This window comes from Anomaloglossus baeobatrachus, chromosome 5 (genome assembly GCF_048569485.1).
Source record: "Anomaloglossus baeobatrachus isolate aAnoBae1 chromosome 5, aAnoBae1.hap1, whole genome shotgun sequence".
NCBI lineage: Eukaryota > Metazoa > Chordata > Amphibia > Anura > Aromobatidae > Anomaloglossus > Anomaloglossus baeobatrachus.
Genome location: NC_134357.1, coordinates 316,752,379 through 316,775,156, shown reverse-complemented (window position 1 = coordinate 316,775,156; position 22,778 = coordinate 316,752,379). Strand labels below are relative to the sequence as shown.

The 22,778-nt window shown below is 47.9% G+C and overlaps 1 protein-coding gene across 1 annotated transcript in view; it reads left to right on the top strand.

The window, feature by feature from the left end:
- FASN (fatty acid synthase) overlaps positions 1 to 11,248 on the top strand; it is a 196,418-nt gene extending 185,170 nt beyond the window's left edge. The window contains exons 41-43 of the mRNA XM_075349737.1: positions 6,951 to 7,049; positions 7,135 to 7,386; positions 9,732 to 11,248. Of these exons, the coding sequence (XP_075205852.1) occupies positions 6,951 to 7,049; positions 7,135 to 7,386; positions 9,732 to 9,869 (489 nt within the window). The 3' untranslated portion in view covers positions 9,870 to 11,248. The remainder of the gene's footprint in view (positions 1 to 6,950; positions 7,050 to 7,134; positions 7,387 to 9,731) is intronic.
- The last annotated feature ends 11,530 nt before the right edge of the window (positions 11,249 to 22,778 follow it).

The window sequence follows — 22,778 nt, the reverse complement described above, 5'->3', positions numbered from 1 at the left end:
ATCCTCCTCGTCCAACAGGCCAGAGAAGGGCCAGAGGAACTCTTATGCGTGGCGGTCTAAGTCACGTCCCCAAAAAACCGCCGGAGGCACTCCTCATGACTTTCGGCCTCCCCAAACCGCATCCTCGGTCGGTGGCAGGCTCTCCCGCTTTTGCGACGCCTGGTGGCCACATGTCCAAGACCGATGGGTGAGAGACATTCTGTCTCACGGTTACAGGATAGAGTTCAACTCTCGTCCTCCGACTCGTTTCTTCAGAACATCTCCGCCCCCCGAGCGAGCCGATGCACTTTTTCAGGCGGTGAACACTCTGAAGACAGAAGGAGTTGTGATCCCCGTTCCCCTTCAGGAACGTGGTCGCGGTTTTTACTCCAACTTGTTCGTGGTGCCAAAAAAGGACGGATCATTCCGTCCCGTTCTGGACCTCAAACTGCTCAACAGACACGTGAGAAGCAGACGGTTTCGGATGGAATCTCTCCGCTCGGTCATCGCTTCGATGTCTCAAGGAGACTTCCTAGCATCAATCGACATCAAGGATGCTTATCTCCATGTGCCGATCGCACCCGAGCATCAACGCTTCCTGCGTTTCGCCATCGGGGACGAACACCTTCAGTTTGTGGCACTGCCTTTCGGCCTGGCAACAGCCCCACGGGTCTTCACCAAGGTCATGGCATCCGTTGTGGCGGTCCTACACTCTCAGGGCCACTCGGTGATCCCTTACTTAGACGATCTCCTAGTCAAGGCACCCTCCCGGGTGGCATGTCAACACAGCCTGACCGTCGCTCTGGAGACTCTCCAGCGGTTCGGGTGGATCATCAATTTCCCAAAGTCCAAATTGACACCGACCCAATCACTGACTTACCTCGGGATGGAGTTTCATACTCTCTCAGCGATAGTCAAGCTACCGCTGGACAAACAGCTTTCGCTGCAGACAGGGGTGCACTCTCTTCTTCGGGGCCAGTCACACCCCTTGAGGCGCCTCATGCACTTCCTGGGGAAGATGGTGGCAGCAATGGAGGCAGTCCCCTTTGCGCAGTTTCATCTGCGTCCACTCCAATGGGACATTCTCCGCAAATGGGACAGGAGGTCGACGTCCCTAGACAGGAACGTCTCTCTTTCCCTGGCAGCCAAAACCTCTCTTCAGTGGTGGCTTCTTCCCACTTCTCTGTCGCAGGGAAAATCCTTCCTGCCCCCATCCTGGGCTGTGGTCACGACGGACGCGAGTCTGTCAGGGTGGGGAGCGGTTTTTCTCCACCACAGGGCTCAGGGAACCTGGACTCCGACAGAGTCCTCCCTTCAGATCAATGTTCTGGAGATAAGGGCAGTGTATCTAGCCCTGAAGGCGTTTCATCGGTGGCTGGAGGGCAGGCAGATCCGCATACAGTCGGACAACGCCACGGCGGTCGCGTACATCAACCACCAGGCCGTCAAGCCTTCCAGGAAGTTCGGCGGATTCTGCTGTGGGCGGAGGCCACAGCCTCCACCATCTCCGCAGTTCACATCCCGGGCGTAGAAAACTGGGAAGCAGACTTTCTCAGTCGCCAGGGCATGGACGCGGGGGAATGGTCTCTTCACCCAGACGTTTTTCGAGAGATCTGTCGCCGCTGGGGAACGCCGGACGTCGATCTCATGGCGTCACGGCACAACAACAAAGTCCCGGCATTCATGGCACGGTCTCAGGATCACAGAGCTCTGGCGGCGGACGCATTAGTTCAGGATTGGTCGCAGTTTCGACTGCCTTATGTATTTCCCCCTCTGGCGATGCTGCCCAGAGTGCTGCGCAAAGTCAGGTCCGACTGTCGTCGCGCCATTCTCGTTGCTCCAGATTGGCCGAGGCGGTCGTGGTACCCGGATCTGTGGCACCTCACGGTGGGTCAACCGTGGGCGCTCCCAGACCGACCAGACTTGCTGTCTCAAGGGCCGTTTTTCCATCTGAATTCTGCGGCCCTCAACCTGACTGTGTGGCCATTGAGTCCTGGCTCCTAGCGTCCTCAGGGTTATCTCAAGATGTCCTCGCCACTATGAGACAGGCCAGGAAACCAACGTCCGCCAAGATCTATCACAGGTCTTGGAGGATCTTCTTATCCTGGTGCTCTGATAAGGGTTTTACCCCCTGGCCGTTTGCCTTACCCACTTTTCTTTCCTTCCTTCAATCCGGAATGGACAAGGGTTTGTCTCTCGGCTCTCTCAAGGGACAAGTATCGGCGCTATCCGTATTTTTTCAAAAGCGTCTAGCCAGGCTTCCGCAGGTCCGCACGTTCCTGCAAGGAGTTTGCCACATAGTCCCACCTTACAAGCGGCCGCTGGAACCCTGGGATCTTAACAGGGTGCTAACGGCTCTTCAGAAACCACCTTTCGAGCCGCTGCGGGATGTCTCTTTATCACGTCTTTTGCAGAAGGTGGCATTTCTAGTGGCAGTTACATCGCTCCGTAGAGTGTCGGAGCTAGCAGCGCTGTCATGCAAAGCCCCCTTCCTGGTTTTTCACCAGGATAAGGTGGTTCTGCGTCCGGTCCCGGAATTTCTCCCTAAGGTGGTATCCCCTTTTCATCTCAATCAGGATATCTCCTTACCTTCATTTTGCCATCATCCAGTTCACCAATGAGAAAAGGATTTGCACTCGTTAGATCTGGTGAGAGCACTCCGGCTCTACGTGTCTCGCACGGCGCCCCTGCGCCGTTCTGATGCGCTCTTTGTCCTTGTCGCTGGCCAGCGTAAGGGTTCTTAGGCTTCCAAGTCAACCTTGGCTGGGTGGATCAAGGAACCGATTCTTGAAGCCTACCGTTCTTCTGGGCTTCCGCTTCCTTTGGGTCTGAAAGCCCATTCTACCAGAGCCGTGGGTGCGTCCTGGGCATTGCGGCACCGGGCTACGGCTCAGCAGGTGTGTCAGGCAGCTACCTGGTCTAGTCTGCACACTTTCACGAAACACTATCAGGTGCATACCTATGCTTCGGCAGACGCCAGTCTAGGTAGGCGAGTCCTTCAGGCGGCGGTTGCCCACCTGTAAGAGGGGGCCGTTTCGGCTTTTTTTATTAAGGTATTCTTTTACCCACCCAGGGACTGCTTTTGGACGTCCCAATTGTCTGGGTCTCCCAATGGAGCGACAAAGAAGAAGGGAATTTTGTTTACTTACCGTAAATTCCTTTTCTTCTAGCTCCTATTGGGAGACCCAGCACCCGCCCCTGTTCCCTTCGGGCTGTTTGTTCTTTTGTGTACACATGTTGTTCATGTTGAATCATTTCTTTTGGTTCATGGTTTTCAGTTCTCCGAACATCCTTCGGATTGAATTTACCTTAGACCAATTTATAAGTTTCCTCCTTCCTGCTTTTGCACCAAAACTGAGGAGCCCGTGATGCACGGGAGGGTGTATAGGCAGAGGGGAGGGGTTACACTTTTTAAAGTGTAATACTTTGTGTGGCCTCCGGAGGCAGAAGCTATACACCCAATTGTCTGGGTCTCCCAATAGGAGCTAGAAGAAAAGGAATTTACGGTAAGTAAACAAAATTCCCTTCTTTTTTTGGAAGCACTTTTTGAAATTGTCCGCTTTAAAGAAATGACAAGCACTTTTTTTTTCCTCTGGGTGATTTTCGAAACCTCATGAGGAAAAATAAAACTAAAAAAACTCACATGAACAGCTAAGTGGATTTCTTATTGAAATTAATTGGAAGAATTTTCCAATAGTTTTTGAAGTGAATTTTGGAAAGGAGCTGTTAAAAAAAATGCCTACAAAAACTTAATGTGCACATAACTTTAAATACAAGACGTTTGCTGGATTGAACGTACTGTCCTTCTAGTGAATTTAGGCTGAGCAGGAATGTTTCTTATTGGCACATACTAGACAACGTAAAAAAAAAAAAAAATGACATGTATACAGTATATTGATTCTTGTAGACAATTCATTGGACACCCAAAATCTCCCATATCCAGACAGTACGGATTCTTCCTGTTATTGTGTTGGCAGTCTATTCTCTTTCCCACAACTTTTCATATACATTTTTTCATTGTGTGTGCATATCAATGGCAGCATGATGTGAGACTTAACTTTCATCACTATGAAGTACATATCATCATGCCAAATTGTATACATACGACTTAGCAGAAGTGGGGCATTTATACAGTTTTTTAAATGGAAATATGATCCAGTCATAGTAAATAATGTATAGTCCACAGGTAACTGCAAAATTGCATCAGTAAAAGCAGATAGGGATTGTGACATACAGTTTTTTTCCACTTAAGGGTGCTTTACACGCTGCGACATCGCTAGCGATAGCTAGCGAAGTCGTGCACAATAGGACCTGCCGCCGTCGTTTGTGCGACATTTGGTGATCGCTGCCGTAGCGAACATTATCGCTACGTCAGCGTCACACGCACATACCTTTACAGCGACGTCACTGTGACCGCCGAACAATCCCTCCTTCAAGGGGGAGGTGCGTTCAGCGTCATAGCGACGTCACTGCGGCGTCACTAAGCAGCCTCCCAATAGCAGAGGAGGGGCGGAGATGAGCGGCCGGAACATGCCGCCCACCTCCTTTCTTCCTCATTGCCGGTGGACGCAGGTGAGGAGATGTTCGTCATTCTCCTGCGGTGTCACACATAGCGATGTGTGACGCCGCAGGAACGACGAACAACCAACGGCATGCACCACCAACGATATTATGAAAAGTAGCGACGTGTCAACGATCAACAGTTTTTGACGTTTTTGCGATCGTTGATCGTTGCGCCTTTGTGTCACACGCTGCTATGTCGCTAACGGCGCCGGATGTGTGTCACTAACGACGTGACCCCGTCAATATATCGTTAGCGATGTCGCAGCGTGTAAAGCACCCTTAAGAGTATTCCTTCAAAAGTAATAAAACACAAGAGGCTATATTGAAGAGCAGGTACAGTGCCTTGCGAAAGTATTCGGCCCCCTTGAATTTTTCAACCTTTTCCAACATTTCAGGCTTCAAACATAAAGATAAAAGTTTTAATGTTATAGTAAAGAATCAACAACAAGTGGGACACAATTGTGAAGTTGAACAAAATGTATTGCTTATTTTAAACTTTTTAAAAAAATAAATAACTGAAAAGTGGGGCGTGCAATATTATTCGTCCCCTTTAAGTTAATACTTTGTAGCGCCCTCTTTTTCTGCGATTACAGCTTCAAGTCACTTGGGGTATGTCTCTATCAGGTTTGCACATTGAGAGACTGAAATGCTTGCCTATTCTTCCTTTGCAAATAGCTGGAGCTGAGTGAGGTTGGATGGAGAGCGTTTGTGAACATCAGTTTTTAGCTCTTTCCACAGATTCTCGATTGGATTCAGGTCTGGACTTTGACCTGTCCATTCTAACACCTGGATACGTTTATATGTGAACCATTCCATTGTAGATTTTGCTTTATGATTGGGATCATTGTCTTGTTGGAAGATAAATCTCCGTCTCAGTCTTAGGTCTTTTGCAGACTCCAACAGGTTTTCTTAAAGAATGGAACGACTGACCGCCGGGCAGGAGGAACGCAGCTTGTAACGTTTTTTGAGCAGCGCGATCCGTCGGATTTCGCTGCGCATGCTCTCTGGCTCCCTGCACACGTAACCAGCTTTGGTTGGTTACCCGATATTTACCCTGGTTACGGTTCAAGGAGCCAGCGCTAAGTGGTGTACGCCCGTAACCAAGGTAAATATCGGGTAACCAAGGTAAACATCGGGTGCTTTGCTGTTACCCGATATTTAGTCTGGTTACGTGTGCAGGGAGGCCGACACTTCCCCGCTCCCTCCCGCACTCCGCACATGTGTGTACACACACACACACACACCTGTCCCCAGCGTCTGGCCCCGCTCGGCTCCGCCCCCCTCTCGGCTCCGTCCCCTCCCGCACTCCGCATGTGCACACACACACACACACACTCACAACACTCACTCACTCACTCATACACTCACCTGTCCCCAGCCATGCAGACCGCAGCACTGCCACTGACATCCTCAGCGCTTGGCCCCGCCTCCCGGTCAGCTCCGCCCCCTCCCGCATTCAGCATGTATACACACACTCACACACACTCTCACACACACTCACCTGTCCTGCAGTCCCTGTGGCACTGACGTCCTCAGTGCCACGGCCCCGCTCGGCTCCACTCCCCCTGAACTCCGCCCTCTCGCGCTCCGCCCCCGCACACAACGGAGTCCGACAAAGAATTTTGTTCAATTTTGTCATCCGTTGTACAGCGTTGTACAGCGCATCAGTCACATGCGTCAAGCGACGCATGTGACTGATACAAAACAACGGAAATGTGAGCTTAGCCTTAAAGGGGACGAATAATATTGCATGCCCCAATTTTCAGTTATTTATTTTTTTAAAAAGTTTAAAATAAGCAATAAATTTTGTTCAACTTCACAATTGTGTCCCACTTGTTGTTGATTCTTCACCATAATATTAACATTTTTATCTTTATGTTTGAAGCCTGAAATGTGGGAAAAGGTTGAAAAATTCAAGGGGGCCAAATACTTTCGCAAGGCACTGTAGATGCTTGTTAACACCCCTCAATGGTAAGCCTGGCCAGTGGTGCAGTGGGTCCATACCCACCATATCCACTGCCATCACACCATGCATTGTGGTCCATGTATGGACTATGATAGATGGCTATCTGGACCTTGCCAAGTCTGACACTGCTCATGTAGTGAACTCTGAGAAGGAGCCCCAGCAGGGCTACATGAATAAATTTGGCTGCTCGTTAATAATGCAGAATAGAGCAGGAGAGGGTTTGTGGCTGATCTAATACAAAGGTAAAATGAGTTTTGCACAAGCACTTTGGACATTATAAGCTGTAGATTTAAGTTAGTGGACACACTTGTGTTTTTAGCTTAGATCATGGGATAACCGATTTTGTAGTTCTTAGATTCAGCCTGAGATATCATAGTAGCTTGAGTACCTAGTAAGAATATCATCGTCATATCTTGACTAATAGAATCTTCTTTGTTTCTAGAGCTATCGTGCCAAATTAACTCCAGGCAGTGATGCGGAGGCTGAAACCGAGGCGCTGTGTGCATTCATCCAGCAATTCACTGGCACTGAATACAATAAGGTAAATTTGGCACCCATACAACCTAGCAGACTACCATTTTATCCAGAAATATATTGATATAATAGCTTACTCTGCCTTTCCACAGCTGTTGGAAACCCTTTTGCCCCACAAGGACTTGGCGGCCAGAGTCAGTGCCGCCGTGGATCTGATAACACAGAGTCACAAGTCCATCAACCATGAGTCCCTCCACTTTGCAGCTTCCTCCTTCTATTACAAGCTGAAGGCTGCGGACCAGTATGTCCCAGGCAATAAGTATCATGGAAACATTACCCTGCTGAGGGCAAAAACAAGAAATGAATATGGAGAGGGGCTGGGGGCAGACTACAAACTGTCTGAAGTAAGTGGACACTTGTGAACCATTCTGCACTGTTCTCTTTTACACAAGGACAAATGAAGGCGATCTAAAACTTGCAGAACAGAGAGGCAATAGAGATTTAAAGTGCATGCCTTGTTATTAGTAAATAAATCTACATATGAAGTTAAAGAGACCTGTCGGTGTTACCTTGCCAAAATCCATGTGCTCATCTCAATCTACCTGTTTTCCGTTTTTTATTTTTTGTCCCTCTGTTGTGCAGATATGCTTTTTATTCCTTTTGGTGCTGCCCATATTCAAATTCCTGGCTTGTCATCCAAGAGGGAGTATCAGCAGTTATCTCTGGGGGCATGTCCTAGTCCTCCCATCTCTATGACGCTGATGAATCACCGTTCGGCAGCATCTGAAACTGTTTGAACAGCACAATCTCGCAAAATCTCGTCATTTTCTGAGAGTTCTCTGACTTGCCTAAGTGATGGAAAGTCTTCTTAAAGTGTATCTCACAAGAATAGGGTCATTTCATTGCACCGAGCGGTGTTTGGGGAACGTCATGGAGGGGAATGACTACACAACCCGCCCCAGGAGAAGAATCTTCTGACACACCCTCTTGTATAATAAGCCAGGAATTAGCATACTAAGCACCAAAACATATCCCAAGAGCAAAGGGACATAATGAGAAATGGAAAACAGATAGATTGAGGGAAGCATGCGAATTTTAACAAGGTAAATTCATTTACACCATGTTCCAAATTATTATGCAAATGATATTTTTCTCTTGATTAATTATCACAGGTATCTGAGATTGATTTCAGTGATCCAAAGAACCCTGAGACACAACACCATCAATGAGTTTAATTGGGAAAAAAAAAAAAAATAATCGCAATGACACTTAAATACAATTTGCATAATAATTTGGAACATGGTGTAAACAGAGGTTGCCCAGGATTAAGATACTGATGACCTATTCATATGAAAGGTCATGATTATCAGATTGGGGAAACTCACATCTTATACCCCTGCTAATCAGCTGTTATGAGATCCTGCAGCCACTAGAGGCACAGTGTTCTCGGAGCCAAAATAGTACGGCTCCATACATTGCATGGTGCTAGAGGCACAGTGTTCGGAGCCAGAATAGTACGGCTCCATACATTGCATGGTGGTAGAGGCACAGTGTTCGGAGCCAGAATAGTACGGCTCCATACATTGCATGGTGCTAGAGGCACAGTGTTCGGAGCCAGAATAGTACGGCTCCATACATTGCATGGTGGTAGAGGCACAGTGTTCGGAGCCATAACAATACGGGTCCATACATTGTATGGTGCTGGATACATAGACAAGAAAAGAGTATACCGGTACAGGGATCACCAAATACAAATAATTGGCAAAAATATAGAACTTTATTAGTAGAGCACAGCTACAGCTAGTAAAACACTCTAGATGAATAGGACACACCAATTGTAAAAACATTTAAAAAGCCAGAAGGCATAGAACACAAAGTCGGAGCCCTCAAATTAGATGATAAGTAACAATTATATGCTTAGACACCCCTCTGTGACAACATATACATATCAAAGTAATAGATTTAACATTTTACAATGGTAAATGCGTATTAATCACTTAGGGCAAAATTGCCGTCTCCCAGAGCAACTGTCCCTGATGTATGGTGCTGGAGGCACAGTGTTCGGAGCCAGAACAGTACGGCTCCATGCAATGCATGGTGCTAGAGGCTCAGTGTTCGGAGCCAGAATAGTACGGTTCCATACATTGCATGGTGCTAGAGGCTCAGTTTTCAGAGCCAGAACAGTTCGGCTCCATACATTGTGTGGTGATAGAGGCACAGTGTTCGAAGCCAGAACAGTACGGGTCTATACACTGCATGGTAGCCATTCTTAGCTCCCAGTGAGTGAATACTATATATTTATACCATCTCTAAGCAATTATATAGATGCCATGTACACTGAAAAATTGGTCTTCACAATATACTCTTTTATTGAAACCCCCACATTCAATTCAACATAAAAATAGATATCTATCGTCAATTAAAAAAAAATGAAAAAGCTGTATAACACTACATTATTTATAATTGCTCCCTTGTGCTATTCCTGGTTCCATTGAGTGTAACATACTGTGCACATATGGCAGTGTTATTCTGCAGCACATTCAGCTATTTCTTACCTCGCTTAAAAATAGAAGCCCTAATCTCTTGCGACATTCATCTTTGCCTATGCAGCACCGTAGCTTATTCTTTAACCAGATGTCTTCTTGGAGTTGAGCTATAGAAATATCTAGTGATGGAGCTTCACATGAGATCATTTTACTTTCAGAAACCTGGCTATAAAAATTCTTTCTTTTTTCCTTTACTCCATTAGGTGTGTGACGGTAAGGTGTCCGTTCACGTTATAGAAGGAGATCACCGAACATTTCTGGAAGGAACTGGCGTTGACTCTATCATCAGCATCATCCACAGTTCACTGGCTGAACCTCGCACCAGCGTCCGTGAGGGTTAAAGAAAAGCGCTAGTGTGTTGCACTGAGGCTGTCGTCTCCTTGTCGGATTTAACTAGATTCTGCTTCCAAGGAAAAATGGCTTCATGTCACACATTGAACTGGGCACATGGTCACCTTCACATCAGCACAGCACCCCCATGTGAGCCAGTGCCATAATGGTACCTCCAGTGGCCAGTGACCCTGGAGCATTCACCTTTCATGTCCATGCCTGCTCTATGGGTACCAAACACCGCAAAAGATTCCATGCCTTCTTCATAGAGTAGGATTAGAGTTCCTTTTGTAGCATGTTGTTCTTATCAGTATTCCAAAGGCAAAACATTAGCACTTAGAAAACCCTGCACACCACTTTTGAATGACTCGTTCTCATCCTCTGAGGCATCTCCATGCCTGTGACGAGCCGAGGCTAGTCTTATAATGACATAGGTCTTCGTACAGTGGAGTCCCTGTCAGTCTTATTGTTGGTGGTTGTGTATTTTTGTATTATTATTTTTTTAATTATTTTAATGTTACGTAATTTATTGTATCTCTTACTGTTCTTCGGGTCACTCACTTATTGGAGAATGCAGTCAGCTCCATCTAAAAGTATTTTGTGGGATCAAACCTTAAAGTCTAATTGTCGATTTGCACTTGAACAACTGTTAAGATCTTCCCAAGAGGGAATTTACATGTGCAAAAAACATAAATCATAAAATGCTATACAACAAGGGGCAGTCATGCTCAAGGGTTGCCTGCCCAAACATAAATATTTTAGCACTATGCGTTGATTGTGTTCCACGTGACGGCACTTAGCTTACATATATTGTTTTTGGATGATTTAACCTTATATGAGGGGCCAACAATATGTAATGCTTGGATATATTGCAGTACTCTGTCATGAGAGGTTGCAGTCATGCATGTAATGGTCCACTGACTTGAAAACTCAAGTGAATATTAGGCATGGAGTTTGTGCATCTTCTAGTGGGGGAGTGATCCTGTCACCTGCTCGCCAAGCAGGTCTATCTACACTGGAATTTTCCTTGATGGAAATGAGAAGTTCTGCTGCACCTATGACACAGTTGAGAGGTGGACGCAGGTTTAATGTTCTCCCAGATGAAGGCTCAGGACCTAAAGCTGCATTAAGGATTGATTCCTTGCAGATCTTAAGGTCATCCTGGGACTTTCACTGTCGGTATAGACGCCTGTCGACATCCTCCCTCTGTTGACCGCAGCAGAATAGCTTTAATGTAGGTCTATATTTTAATAACAAGAGATAATAATGATGGTTTCTTTTTTTCATATATTATTTTTTCTCTTTCCTGGTAAATATTGGAGCTTTACAATAGTCTTGTGTATGTTGCACTCTCATGTTATTAATAAAGAATAAAAACAATTAGACTTGTCACGTTTTTGTCCTTTCTAGGGGGATTGTTGCTCATATCATTATCTTCAATAAAGCAAACATATCTTCAGCACATGACCTATTGTTTAAATCAGGGTTTTGTTGTTGCATGTTTTTTTATTGATTTTTTTTTAACCGTCTTTATTGAAAAAAGACAATGTAAACATACAGTACATATCCGAGATAAAATAAAAGGAGAGAAAAGGAAATACAGTATGTCAGAAGTACAACACAAAAAAGGGGAGATTAGATGGCACATTTTAAGTATAAACCATCAAACCGGGAGAACTTCCTAGATCCCCCTACCACCTCCCTATGGCATGCATAGAAAAGCCTTGTGACAAAACATTGTACAAGCCTAAGGCCGGTGTCCCACTTGCGATTGGCTCGTGTGTATCTCGCGTGAGTTTCGTGGTGCAGCACCCGCCACGGGCTCACACTCTCCTCACAGGAGTGGGTCGGTTGCATGCATCTCTATGCGGGCAGACTCCTGTGAGGAGAGTGTGAGTCCGTAACAGGTAATGCATGGTGAAACTCGCGCGAGATACACGCGAGGCAATCGCATGTGGGACACCAGCCTTACAGGAACTCTGCCAGCAATTTACTCCCTCATGTATCAGTCAGTGAAATGGAAACAGTCATTCACCGCTTGATGCGTGGACAGTGGTTGTGCATTAATAAAAGAAGACCATGTAAGAAAGAAGCGTTTGGTGAGATTTTCATTAAGTAAGGACTCTATCTAATCCATTTTGAAGAGGTAGGCCACCTTGGTACTAATCAAACCAAGAGTAGGGATTGAGTTTTGCGCCCAGAGGTGTAAGATACTTTTGTGGGTGGCTGCTGCTCAAATGACTAAAGTGCGGCGCTGATGGGTAGAAAGTCTATCCAGCCGATCTTGTGGAAGAATATTGAAGATGGACCACTCGGGGAGAGGGAAATAGAAAGATCAAAGGTATTTAGGGTACTTTCTCTGACGCCTCATTGGGGGACACAGGACCATGGGTGTTATGCTGCTTATCCATAGGAGGACACTAAGTAGATGCAAAGATGTTAGCTCCTCCCCTGCAGTATACACCCCCTGGCCCAGCCAGGCTACTTCAGTTTTAGCTTAGTGTCTATAGGAGGCACATCTCTGCAGACTACTGATTTCCCAAAACCATCAACAGGCGGGAACGCGGAGTGTCGCCTCCCTGTACCCCCTTCTGCGATGCTGGATCCTGGGCTGTTACTCATTGGACGACGGGTCTCATGGCACAGATTTTCCAGAGCCCAGAGCAGATGAAAACTTCCTCAGTCCCTCTTGCAGGCTCTGAGTTGATACATGCTCCGCACCAGCGTGACCAGGCAGCAAGCGTCAGACTGCCATCTCCACATGAGGTGAGATCCTTCCGATTTTTCCAGAGCCCAGAGCACATGAAAAACGTCCTCAGTTCCTCTGGCAGGCTCTCAGTTGATACACACTCTGTGACCGGGCACAGCAGGCGTCAGAATCTCCACACTGGCTCCCTGACAGGAATGTAGAGCAAAGGTCACACTGACTGGATTGGGCTGATTGCAGACTCCTGCATAGCATTCCACCTGTGGCGGGGGGAGGGGGAGAGCCCCCAGGACTCAGTGCACCCGCAGCTGCGGTACACTTATAGAGTTTTTTCTGTCCACCATTGTTGTGCAGGGCTGGAGGTCCCTTCCCACCATTTTCTTTATATTATATTTTCTCATGCCTTCTTGTCAGAGCTAAGCCCCGCCCCCTCCGACACTCGATAAGCCACGCCCCCTCACAAAAGTGCGCGTTCACTCTCCTCACACAGGAGCCCTGCAGAGCATTGCTCCCTCTTGTTGTGATCAGAGCCTGTGGGCGTCTCTCAGAGCTGGCTTCCTCCTTCCCACAGGAACTGGGACTCAGGAGGAGGGAGGGGAGGGGTCATCAGGGTTCTGGGTGAGTTATAGCCTCACTTGCACATTAGCTCTGCAGAGCATTGCTCCCTCATTACAATCAGAGTTTGTGGCTCATCAGCCAGAGGCTGCAGTCACATGTTTTATGCCCTGCACAACTACAGCAACAACTATAAGACTTTTTTAATGTATCCTGCCACACTGAGCTACTAGGGGATGATAGCACCTCTTCCTTCTGTGAGTCCAGTGCCCCTGTAGCTCCCCCCCCCCCCCCCACCACCACCGCAGCAACCGCTGCCAGCCCAGAGCCTACGGCTCCCAGTCCCCCGGAATGGGCACAGTTCCCAGAACCTGGTGCTGGCTATGCAACATTGTCCTCACCCCCCTCGGGGCCCCTGGACAGAATGCAGCCTGATGACACCTCTATAGAGGGTCCTTCTGATAAGAATCAGCCCTCTGCTTCACCGGTTGCAGATTAGAAAGAGGGCATGACCCCCATGGTTCTCCCTCTGGGGTACACAGATGGGGTTCTCCCACATGTTCCGCGGTCTCTGAGGAGCCGGAGGAAGGGGAATGATGTTTGTACCTGGATGATTCCTTGGTTTCAACCTCCCCGAGCGATCAAGCTGCGATGGACTCCCTTATTGCAGCAATCAACCAAAACTCTGCATGTGGAAGATCTCCAATCCACTACTACTGACCCTGCGGTCTCCTTTTAAAAGGGTGAAGAAACAAAAAAAATTTTTGACGCCGCTCGGTATCCGTAAACTCATGGAGTCCCGGTACCCCTTTGGCTTAGCTGTCTCTAAGGGCTGGGCCGATCCGGCCTCGGTGGACCCTCACCCGCCTTCCGCCTGCCTGAAGGACCCTCCTGTCTTTTACTTGATGGATCCTCCTTCAAGGACCCGACAGACAGGCAAGTGGAGCAGCTTGATCGCGCCGCCTTGAGGCTGCGGGTCCCTCTCCCCTTCCGTGTGGGTCGCACAGGCACCAGGACTACCAGTTTCCCTCAGACCCTCATAGATGTAACAGTTCACATTGCTGCGGCGGCAGAGTACCTCATGCAGGCCTCCCTCGACGCTGCTACCTGCGCAGTTATTGCCGCCTCAAATACAATAGCCATCCGTAAGGCCCTCTGGTTCCTATAATAGAGAGCGGACTCGGTCTCTAAGAAGCCTCTCATAGTACTCCTTTCCAGACTTATGGTTTGCTGATCGTCTGGACAGGCTCATTTTTTTTTTTTTTGTCTGACGCCACGGGAGGAAAAGACTACCTCCCTCCCCCAACTCTAGCCCAGGATGTTTTTTACTAGACACGCAGGGCCCGACCTTCTCAGCCCTCCCCGAGTCCACCTCGTCCTGGCAGTCTAGACAAAGACCGAGGAGTCTCGTCCTCCTCCATCTGGGCTGCCGCCTCAGACCACAAATGGGTGCGATACCTTGTGTTTTCTGATTACCACATTGAATTCCAGACCCGATCCCCTGGTCAGTCTTTTCTCTCAAACCCCGCCAAAGGCTCCAAAACACCGTGAGGCCTTCTCCTCAGCGATCCACTCCCTCCAAACGGCAGGAGTGATGGTACCTGTTCCGGATGGCGAGAGGTTCAAGGCCTTCTATTCCAACCTCTCGTGGTCCCCAAAAAAAGACGGGTCAGTTCGACCCATCCTGGACCTCTAACACCTGAGCAAACATGTACACGTAAGGAGATTCAGAATGGAATTCCTAGGGTCCCTTTTTACCTTTATGGTCGAAGGAGAATTCCTTACCTCCCTAGGTATCAGGGACACGTACCTGCACATACCCATTGCTCCAGCTCACCAAAAGTTCCTCCGCTTCGCTGTTCAGGACTTCTTTTTTTCATTTGTGGCCCTTCCATCGGCTCTGCCACAGCACCAAGGGTCTTAACAAAGATCATGGCGGCCGCCATGAGTGCCCTTCACGCCAGGAGAGCGGCTGTTCTGCCTTGCTTGGATGACCTCCCCATCAAGGGCTCAACCAGCGTGCAGATCTCTGTGGGCACCCTATCCCACTTAAGGCAGCTTCTGACTCCAGTCAAATTTTCCCCGGTCCCGACAAAATCCGTCACCTCCCTGGGCATGCCCCTGGACACCCTTCGGGGCTTGATATTTCTCCCTCAAGACAAGGCGACCGCTCTACAACAAGTGGTACACTGCCTTCTACATACTCCTCTCGCTCCATACGATTTCAGTATGAGTGCTAGGTAGGATAGCGGCGGCTATAGAGGCAGTGCTGCTCGCTTAGCCACACCACCGCCCACTGCAGCTTGCACTTCTAGCTACCTGGGACAAGAGACCCTTTTTCCTTGGACGAACTTTTCACCTGACACCTTCAGTCAGATATGCGCTTTGCTGGTGGCTTCAGTCATCTTCCATATCGAGAGGGAGTTTTGTTCCCCCAAGTGGACTGGCTACTCCTGACTACGGACGCCAGCCTCTTAGTCTGAGGAGCAGCGCACTGGCTCCACACTGCTTGGGGACGTTGGACGCCCCAGGAGTCTTTCCTTCCCAGAAATCATCCTGAAAATCAGCGCGATCTTTCTCGCTCTCAGGTCATTCCCCCCTTCTGCTAGCAGGTCGTTTGATTCGGGTCCAATTGGACAATGCAACAGCTGTGACCTAGGTCAATCTGCAGGGAGGTACCAGCAGCAAGACAGCTTATCTCGAGGTCCTCAGGATCGTCACCTGGGCCGAATCGATTGGGGTCTGTGTTTTCAGCGTTATCTATACCGGGAGTAGAGAACTGGGCGGCAAGGCCTGGCTGCCGGAGAGTGGTTTCTCCACCCAGAAGTGTTCACACACATCTGCACTCGCTGGGGTACACCAGGCGTGGATTTAATGGCCTCAAGGTTAAACGCAAAGGTACCCGCATTCTTAGCCAGGTCACGTGATCCACAGTCCATCGATGCTCCTGAAGTCGCTTCCGTCTACCTTACATGTTTTTCGCCTCTACCCCTGCTGCCGCGAGTAATCAGGAAGATCAAGGCAGAAGGAGTCCCTGTGATACTAATAGCACCGGACTAGCCCAGGTGCGCCTGGTATGCTGAATTAGTACAATTGCTCATGGCGCCTCGTAAGCATCCCAGACCTGCTGACCCAAGGGCCCATTTTCCATCAGAACTCCAGAGCCCTGAAGCTGACGGCCTGGTCATTGAGACCTGGACTTTAACAAGAGCAAGATTCTCTCCCGTGGTCATCTCCACCATGTACAGTGCTTGAAAGCCGGCCTTCATCCTGTATTTACCACCGTACGTGGAAAACTTTCCTTTCCCGGTGCAGGGAATCTAATGTCCAACCTATGCCTCAAGCGATCCCCAGAATTCTTGATTTTTTTTTTTTGCAGTCAGGTTGCAAAAGGGGTTGGCCCTCAGCTCCCTTAAGGGGCAGGTTTCATCTCTCTCAATATTCTATCAATACCACCTAGCTTGCAATCCGCAAGTCAAGACTTTCCTCAAGGGCGTTTCCCATCTAGTTCCCCCGTAAAAACGGTCGCTGGACCCATGGGACCTCAATCTCATTTTGGACGGTATCCAGAGGTCCCCCTTTGAACCTTTTAAGGAATCTTCTCTTGCTCTTCTATCCTGGAAGGTAACATTCTTAGTGGCGATTACGTCCATCAAACAAGTTTCGGAACTGGTAGCACTCTCTTGCCGCAAACCCTTTCTGATCTTTCATCAGGACAAGGTGGTTCTACGCCCCCTTCCGGATTTTCTTCCGAAGGTTACTTACCCGTTTCATATGAACGAGGACATTGTTCTGCCTTCCTTTTGTCCACACCCAGTCCATAGGGTGGAAAGGTTCCTATATTCGCTAGACCTTGAGGGCTCTCCGATATTACGTACACAGGACAGCCCCTTTAGGAACATGGACTCCTTGTTCGTCATTGCTGAAAGGCCTAAGAAAGGAGACGCAGCTTCATAGGCAACGCTGGCTCGCTGGATTCGCTCTGCGATCCAGGAGGTCTACCACTTGAAACTCAAACCCATTCCTAGTGGGCTGCAGACTTATTCCACACGAGCAGTTGGCGCCTCTTGGGCATCAGGCTTCAGTGGAACAGGGGTGTAAGGCTGCGACCTGGTCTTGCCTACATACTGTTCAAAGCATTACCGAGTCCATACCCAGGCTTCGGCTGAGGCAAACCTAGGTAGGAAAATTCTGCAAACGATAGTGGAGCACCTATCTCAGTAGACGCTCCTGGCTATCTGGGACTTGTTCCTGGTCCTTGGGTTGCATTGTTTACCCACCCAGGGACTGCTTTAGGATGTCCCATGGTCCTGTGCCCCCCAATGAGGCGTCAGAGAAAAACGGATTTTTGTATACTCACCGTAAAATCGTTTTCTCTTAGTCATCATTGGTGGACACAGCACCCTCCCTGTTGCCCTGTTGGGCCTTAGCTATATTCGCTCACATTTTTTGTTACTTGTTCTCCTACTGCTTATGTACTGAAACTGAAGTATCCTGGCTGGGCCAGGGGGTGTATACTGCAGGGGAGGAGCTAACATCTTTGCATCTACTTAGTGTCCTCCTATGGATAAGCAGCATAACACCCATGGTCCTGTGTCCCCCAATGATGGCTAAGAGAAAACGATTTTACGGTGAGTACACAAAAATCCGTTTTTACACGCTGCGATCTCGCTAGCGAGATCGCTAGCAACCGTACTCGCAAATCGCTGCCCGTGCCGCACAACATCGCTTACACCCGTCACATGGACTTACCTTCCCTGCGACGTCGCTCTGGCCGGCGAACCACCTCCTTTCTAAGGGGTCGGTTCTAGTGGTGTCACAGCGGCGTCACACGGCAGCCATCCAATAGAAGCGGAGGGGCGGAGATGAGCGGGACATAACATCCCGCCCACCTACTTCCTTCCGCATTGCCGGTGGACGCAGGTAAGGAGATGTTTGTCGTTCCTGCGGTGTCACACACAGTGATGTGTGGTGCCGCAGGAACGACAAACAACATCGTACCTGCAGCAGCAACGATATTATGGAAAGGAGCAACGTGTCAACGATCACCGATTTTGGTTGTTTTTGAGATCGTTGATCGTCGCTCCTTGGTGTCACACACTGCGATGTCGCTACCGGCGCCGGATGTGCGTCACTAACGACGTGACCCCGACGATATATTGGTAGCGATGTCGCAGCGTGTAAAGCACCCTTTAGTAAGGTGTTGTGAGAGTTGGGCAATCCCAATGGAAAATGTCAGCCAGGGAATGCAAGCACTTAGGGCATGGGTAGTCACCAGAGGGGGACATCATAGATTTAACTGCCGGGGAAATATATGCTCTATGAAAGATCATGAGCGCCATAGTTTTGTAACTATTATATGGTAACATGGACATAATACGTAGCGTGGCCGCCAATAGGTCCTTTACCGGACAGTTAGTTAACTGAGACACCCATTTCCCAGGGCCTGGCAAAGAGTTCGACCACTTGATAAAAGGCTTAAGAAACTTATCTTTGTGACTTAGGGGTGCTTCACACACAGCGAGCTCGCTGCCGAGATCGCTGCTGAGTCACGCTTTTTGTGACGCAGCAGTGACCTCATTAGCGATCTCGCTGTGTGTGACACTGAGCAGCGATCTGGCCCCTGCTGCGAGATCGCTGCTCGTTACACACAGCCCTGGTTCGTTTTCTTCAAAGCCGCTCTCCTGCTGTGACACACAGATCGCTGTGTGTGACAGCAAGAGAGCGACAAATGAAGCGAGCAGGGAGCAGGAGCCGGCGTCTGACAGCTGAGGTAAGCTGTATCCAAGATAAACATCGGGTAACCAAGGTGGTTACCCGATATTTACCTTAGTTACCAGCATCTGCAGCTCTCACGCTGCCTGTGCTGCCGGCTCCGGCTCTCTGCACATGTAGCTGCTGTACACATCGGGTTAATTAACCCGATGTGTACAGCAGCTAGGAGAGCAAGGAGCCAGCGCTAAGCAGTGTGCGCGGCTCCCTGCTCTCTGCACATGTAGCTGCATTACACATCGGGTTAATTAACCCGATGTGTACTGTAGCTATGGTAGGAGAGCAAGGAGCCAGCGCTCAGTGTGCGCGGCTCCCTGCTCCCTGCACACACAGCTGTGCGCTGGTAACTAATGTAAACATCGGGTAACCATACCCGATGTTTACCTTAGTTACCAGTCTCCGCAGCTTCCAGACGGCAGCTCCGTGCAAGCGCAGCGTCGCTTGCACGTCGCTGCTGGCTGGGGGCTGTTCACTGGTCGCTGGTGAGATCTGCCTGTTTGACAGCTCACCAGCGACCATGTAGCGATGCAGCAGCGATCCTGACCAGGTCAGATCGCTGGTCGGATCGCTGCTGCATCGCTAAGTGTGAAGGTACCCTTAGAGAGTAAGTCCCCCCTGGGCTTTAATGGAAATGAAATTTAAAGGGTGCTCTCTGACATCTTCTGGGATAATCCTTAACAACGAGTCTACATAATGTCTGATCAGGACATAAGTAAAATTATCGCCCGCCAGAATCGGATACCCAAGTGGAATGTTCTCTGACGTAAGGGGGCGTTATTTACCTGGCAGCAAATTACAAACTAATTGACAGCCATTATTTCCAAGCACATGATAGACAGGAGGTGACCAACACTGCAAAAAGTAGGGATTTCCCCGAAAAGGAAGAAGAACTGAGGATCGAGTCCACCAAGTCGTCTTGCAAAGCGCCAATCCAAAACATCTGCCCATAGTAAGGGGTTCTCTTTAACCTGTATGGGGACATCAACTGGTCGTAGATGGAGCAAAGCAGGAAGACTAAAGGGTACACACATAGCCTTGTCTATTGGGGTATTAGTGAAGTGAGTGGAAGCACTGATCCAATCCAGTGAATGTCGAAAGATGGCTGCAATACTGTAAATTCGTACAATCAGGAGATTAAGGCCACACAAGAATTTAGTTAATTGTAACTTAAAACTACTAATTCTGGAACTCCATTCTGAACCCCAAATAAATTGACGGAAGGCCCTTGTTAGAAGCCAGTCACTGGCTTTATATAGCAAAACCGGCAATGTTGGCAAGGGAAAAAAAAATTTAGGGAAATAAATCATTTTAATAAGATGGGCCTTACCTGCAAATGACAGTTTAAGGAATTTCCAGGGTTGAATTTCTTGAACAACTGCCATCCTCCTGAGAGTACAGGGAGGGGCCATAAAGTTCTGCATAGAAATCACGGTAAACCGTGCAGATGTCGCTTCTTTGCCACCGAAGAGGAGAAGTCCTGGAACAGAAGAAGAGAATGACCTTCGTACTGTAGTGAGGATGAGGCACGGAACGCACAGAGCAACTGCATTTTGTCCTGGTAGTTGAGCAATTTAAAGATGGCAGAACGTGGGCGGGCATTGGAGCTGAAACATTCAACCCCCACTCTGTGGGCTCTTTCCACCACCATGGAACCAGGAAGATCAGGTAGATTGAGCACCCGTGGGAGCCAAGAAGAGGTGAGGTTATAAAAGTCCTTCACTGACTCAGAGACGCCAATGATGCGAAGATTATTGCAGTAACTTCGATTTCCAAGTAGTCGATTTTTCCAAGAAGCTGCTCCACCTTTTGAGCATTATCCTCCAATTGAGCAGAATAAGACTGTAGGGTGTCCTCCAAGTCAGAGATCCGCTGCTCTGTCGCCAAAATTGTCTGTTGCTTTAAGAGGGATCTGGAAACTTGAGCCCTAGTTTTAATAGATTTGGATCTGGCAGAGTTCACGTATTTATCCATGAAGATAAAGAACAGCAGCCGTTAACGTATATAATCACCAGGTATGCACTTATAAAGGGGGTCACCACGGCCAGGACTCAGTACCGAAGGCCTACATAGCCAGGATAGAGGATTGAGGCATCAGGAACGGCTGAGAAAAACTTGATCCAGAATACAAAATATATGAGAGACATGGTTGACAGTAGAGGTAAAGTCCAGGCAAGATATGAGTAAAGAAATATCCCAAATTTCTCTCCCCTTTGCCAGGTAATGGATCCGTTTTTTTAACAGATCCGTCCCATCAGTTGTACCACAATCTGCAACGCATCAGTCACATCAGCCATAAAACTGATTGTAACTGATGCAAAACAACGGAAGTGTGAACTTAGCCTTAGGGGAAAAATTCCTTCCCGAATCCATATACAGCAGTCAGATTAGTTTCCTAGATCATCACCCCATCACAACTCTATGCTCACAACCTGTAGTATTAAAAAAAAATTTAAGTACAGGTAATAACACTGTGGAACAAAGAAGCGCAATAGGGTTTTACCCGGTAGGGAATTAACAGACAGAAATTAGGTGCACTCACCTATTGCAGTTGTGACAGTCACAACCCCTTTAAATCACGTGCAGAGATGGTAACAGCCGCAGCCCCGAGGAGTTAGACGTACAAACAGTAAAGGGATTATATTAATATCGGAGTCTGTGGTAATAGCGCGGCACATACCCGATTTCTTTTACTGATTATATTTAAGAAAATAATCCAACATCATGCGGCATAGAGTTCCATAGTCTCACTGCTCTCACAGTAAAGAATCTGTGTCTATGATGAGTACACCTTCTTTCCTCTAGTCGTAGAGGATGCCCCATTGTCAACATTGCAATACTTGAAACTGTGCCTTTATGTACAAGTACACTGGTCCGCTACATAGTTATTGATAAATATATTGAAAACAAGAGAGCCCAATACTGACCGTAAACCAATTTCAATTTATAGATTAGAGGATCACTTGAAAACCAGAATTATATACTCTCTAAAACATAACATTTATTTTATCATTAAAATACTAAGCCAATACTAAAAGAATGGAATAATATCCAATTATATCAAAAGAGGACATCAACAAGTCGTGATTTGTGATAATTTAGTGAAGTCCTAATATAGGTCAGTGGGCAAGGGGTGTACACCACCTGTTGTATTAAACGGGTATATAATTGATGAACTAAGGGGACCTAGAAGTTCCCTGATGTTCACCCTACCTGGCAACGGAGGTCAAAAACACCTTAATTTTTTGGGTGCCCCCCGTTCCTCGGCGGCTAACCCTAATTGCCCCTGTCACTATAAATAATCTTATCCCACCACCAGGTGCAATGTGCTGGAGTGCAGACTCAGTCATGTGTCATAGTCAAAATTAATAATAAAAGGTTATACCCAAATTTCATGTAGTACTTGAAATTTCAGTTCTCAGTTTCTCAAATAACCTATTTGTCTATACAACTGGGAACATGCATGAAATAAAGGGTCTACTTAAAAGATGATGGACCTGTGGTCCCAGTACTTATCCTGCCAGGACTAGCTTGATCCCGACGCGTTTTCCCCCAACGTCTTGGGGTTCATCAGGGGATATCGATAAATCAGAATATCTCTAGTTAGTTTGGGCCATCAATCTATGATAGAAAGGTTATCATTCCTTAAGTACAATTATGACACACTGATTACCATATGACCCATATTGAATTGCACATACCTCCTCATCATTTCCTAAATTAATCGTTCTGTATAGTCCTTAAGTGGATCCAGTTGATGTTCGGTTCCCCCCCGTCAGATGTTGTATGTAGAGTGATACCTCCTCCCAGCAGCAATACTGTGGAAGGCTCTCTAGCCAGTGAGTGCCTGCAGTGGCAGCGTTTCACTGCTGCATCAGATCCATATGTC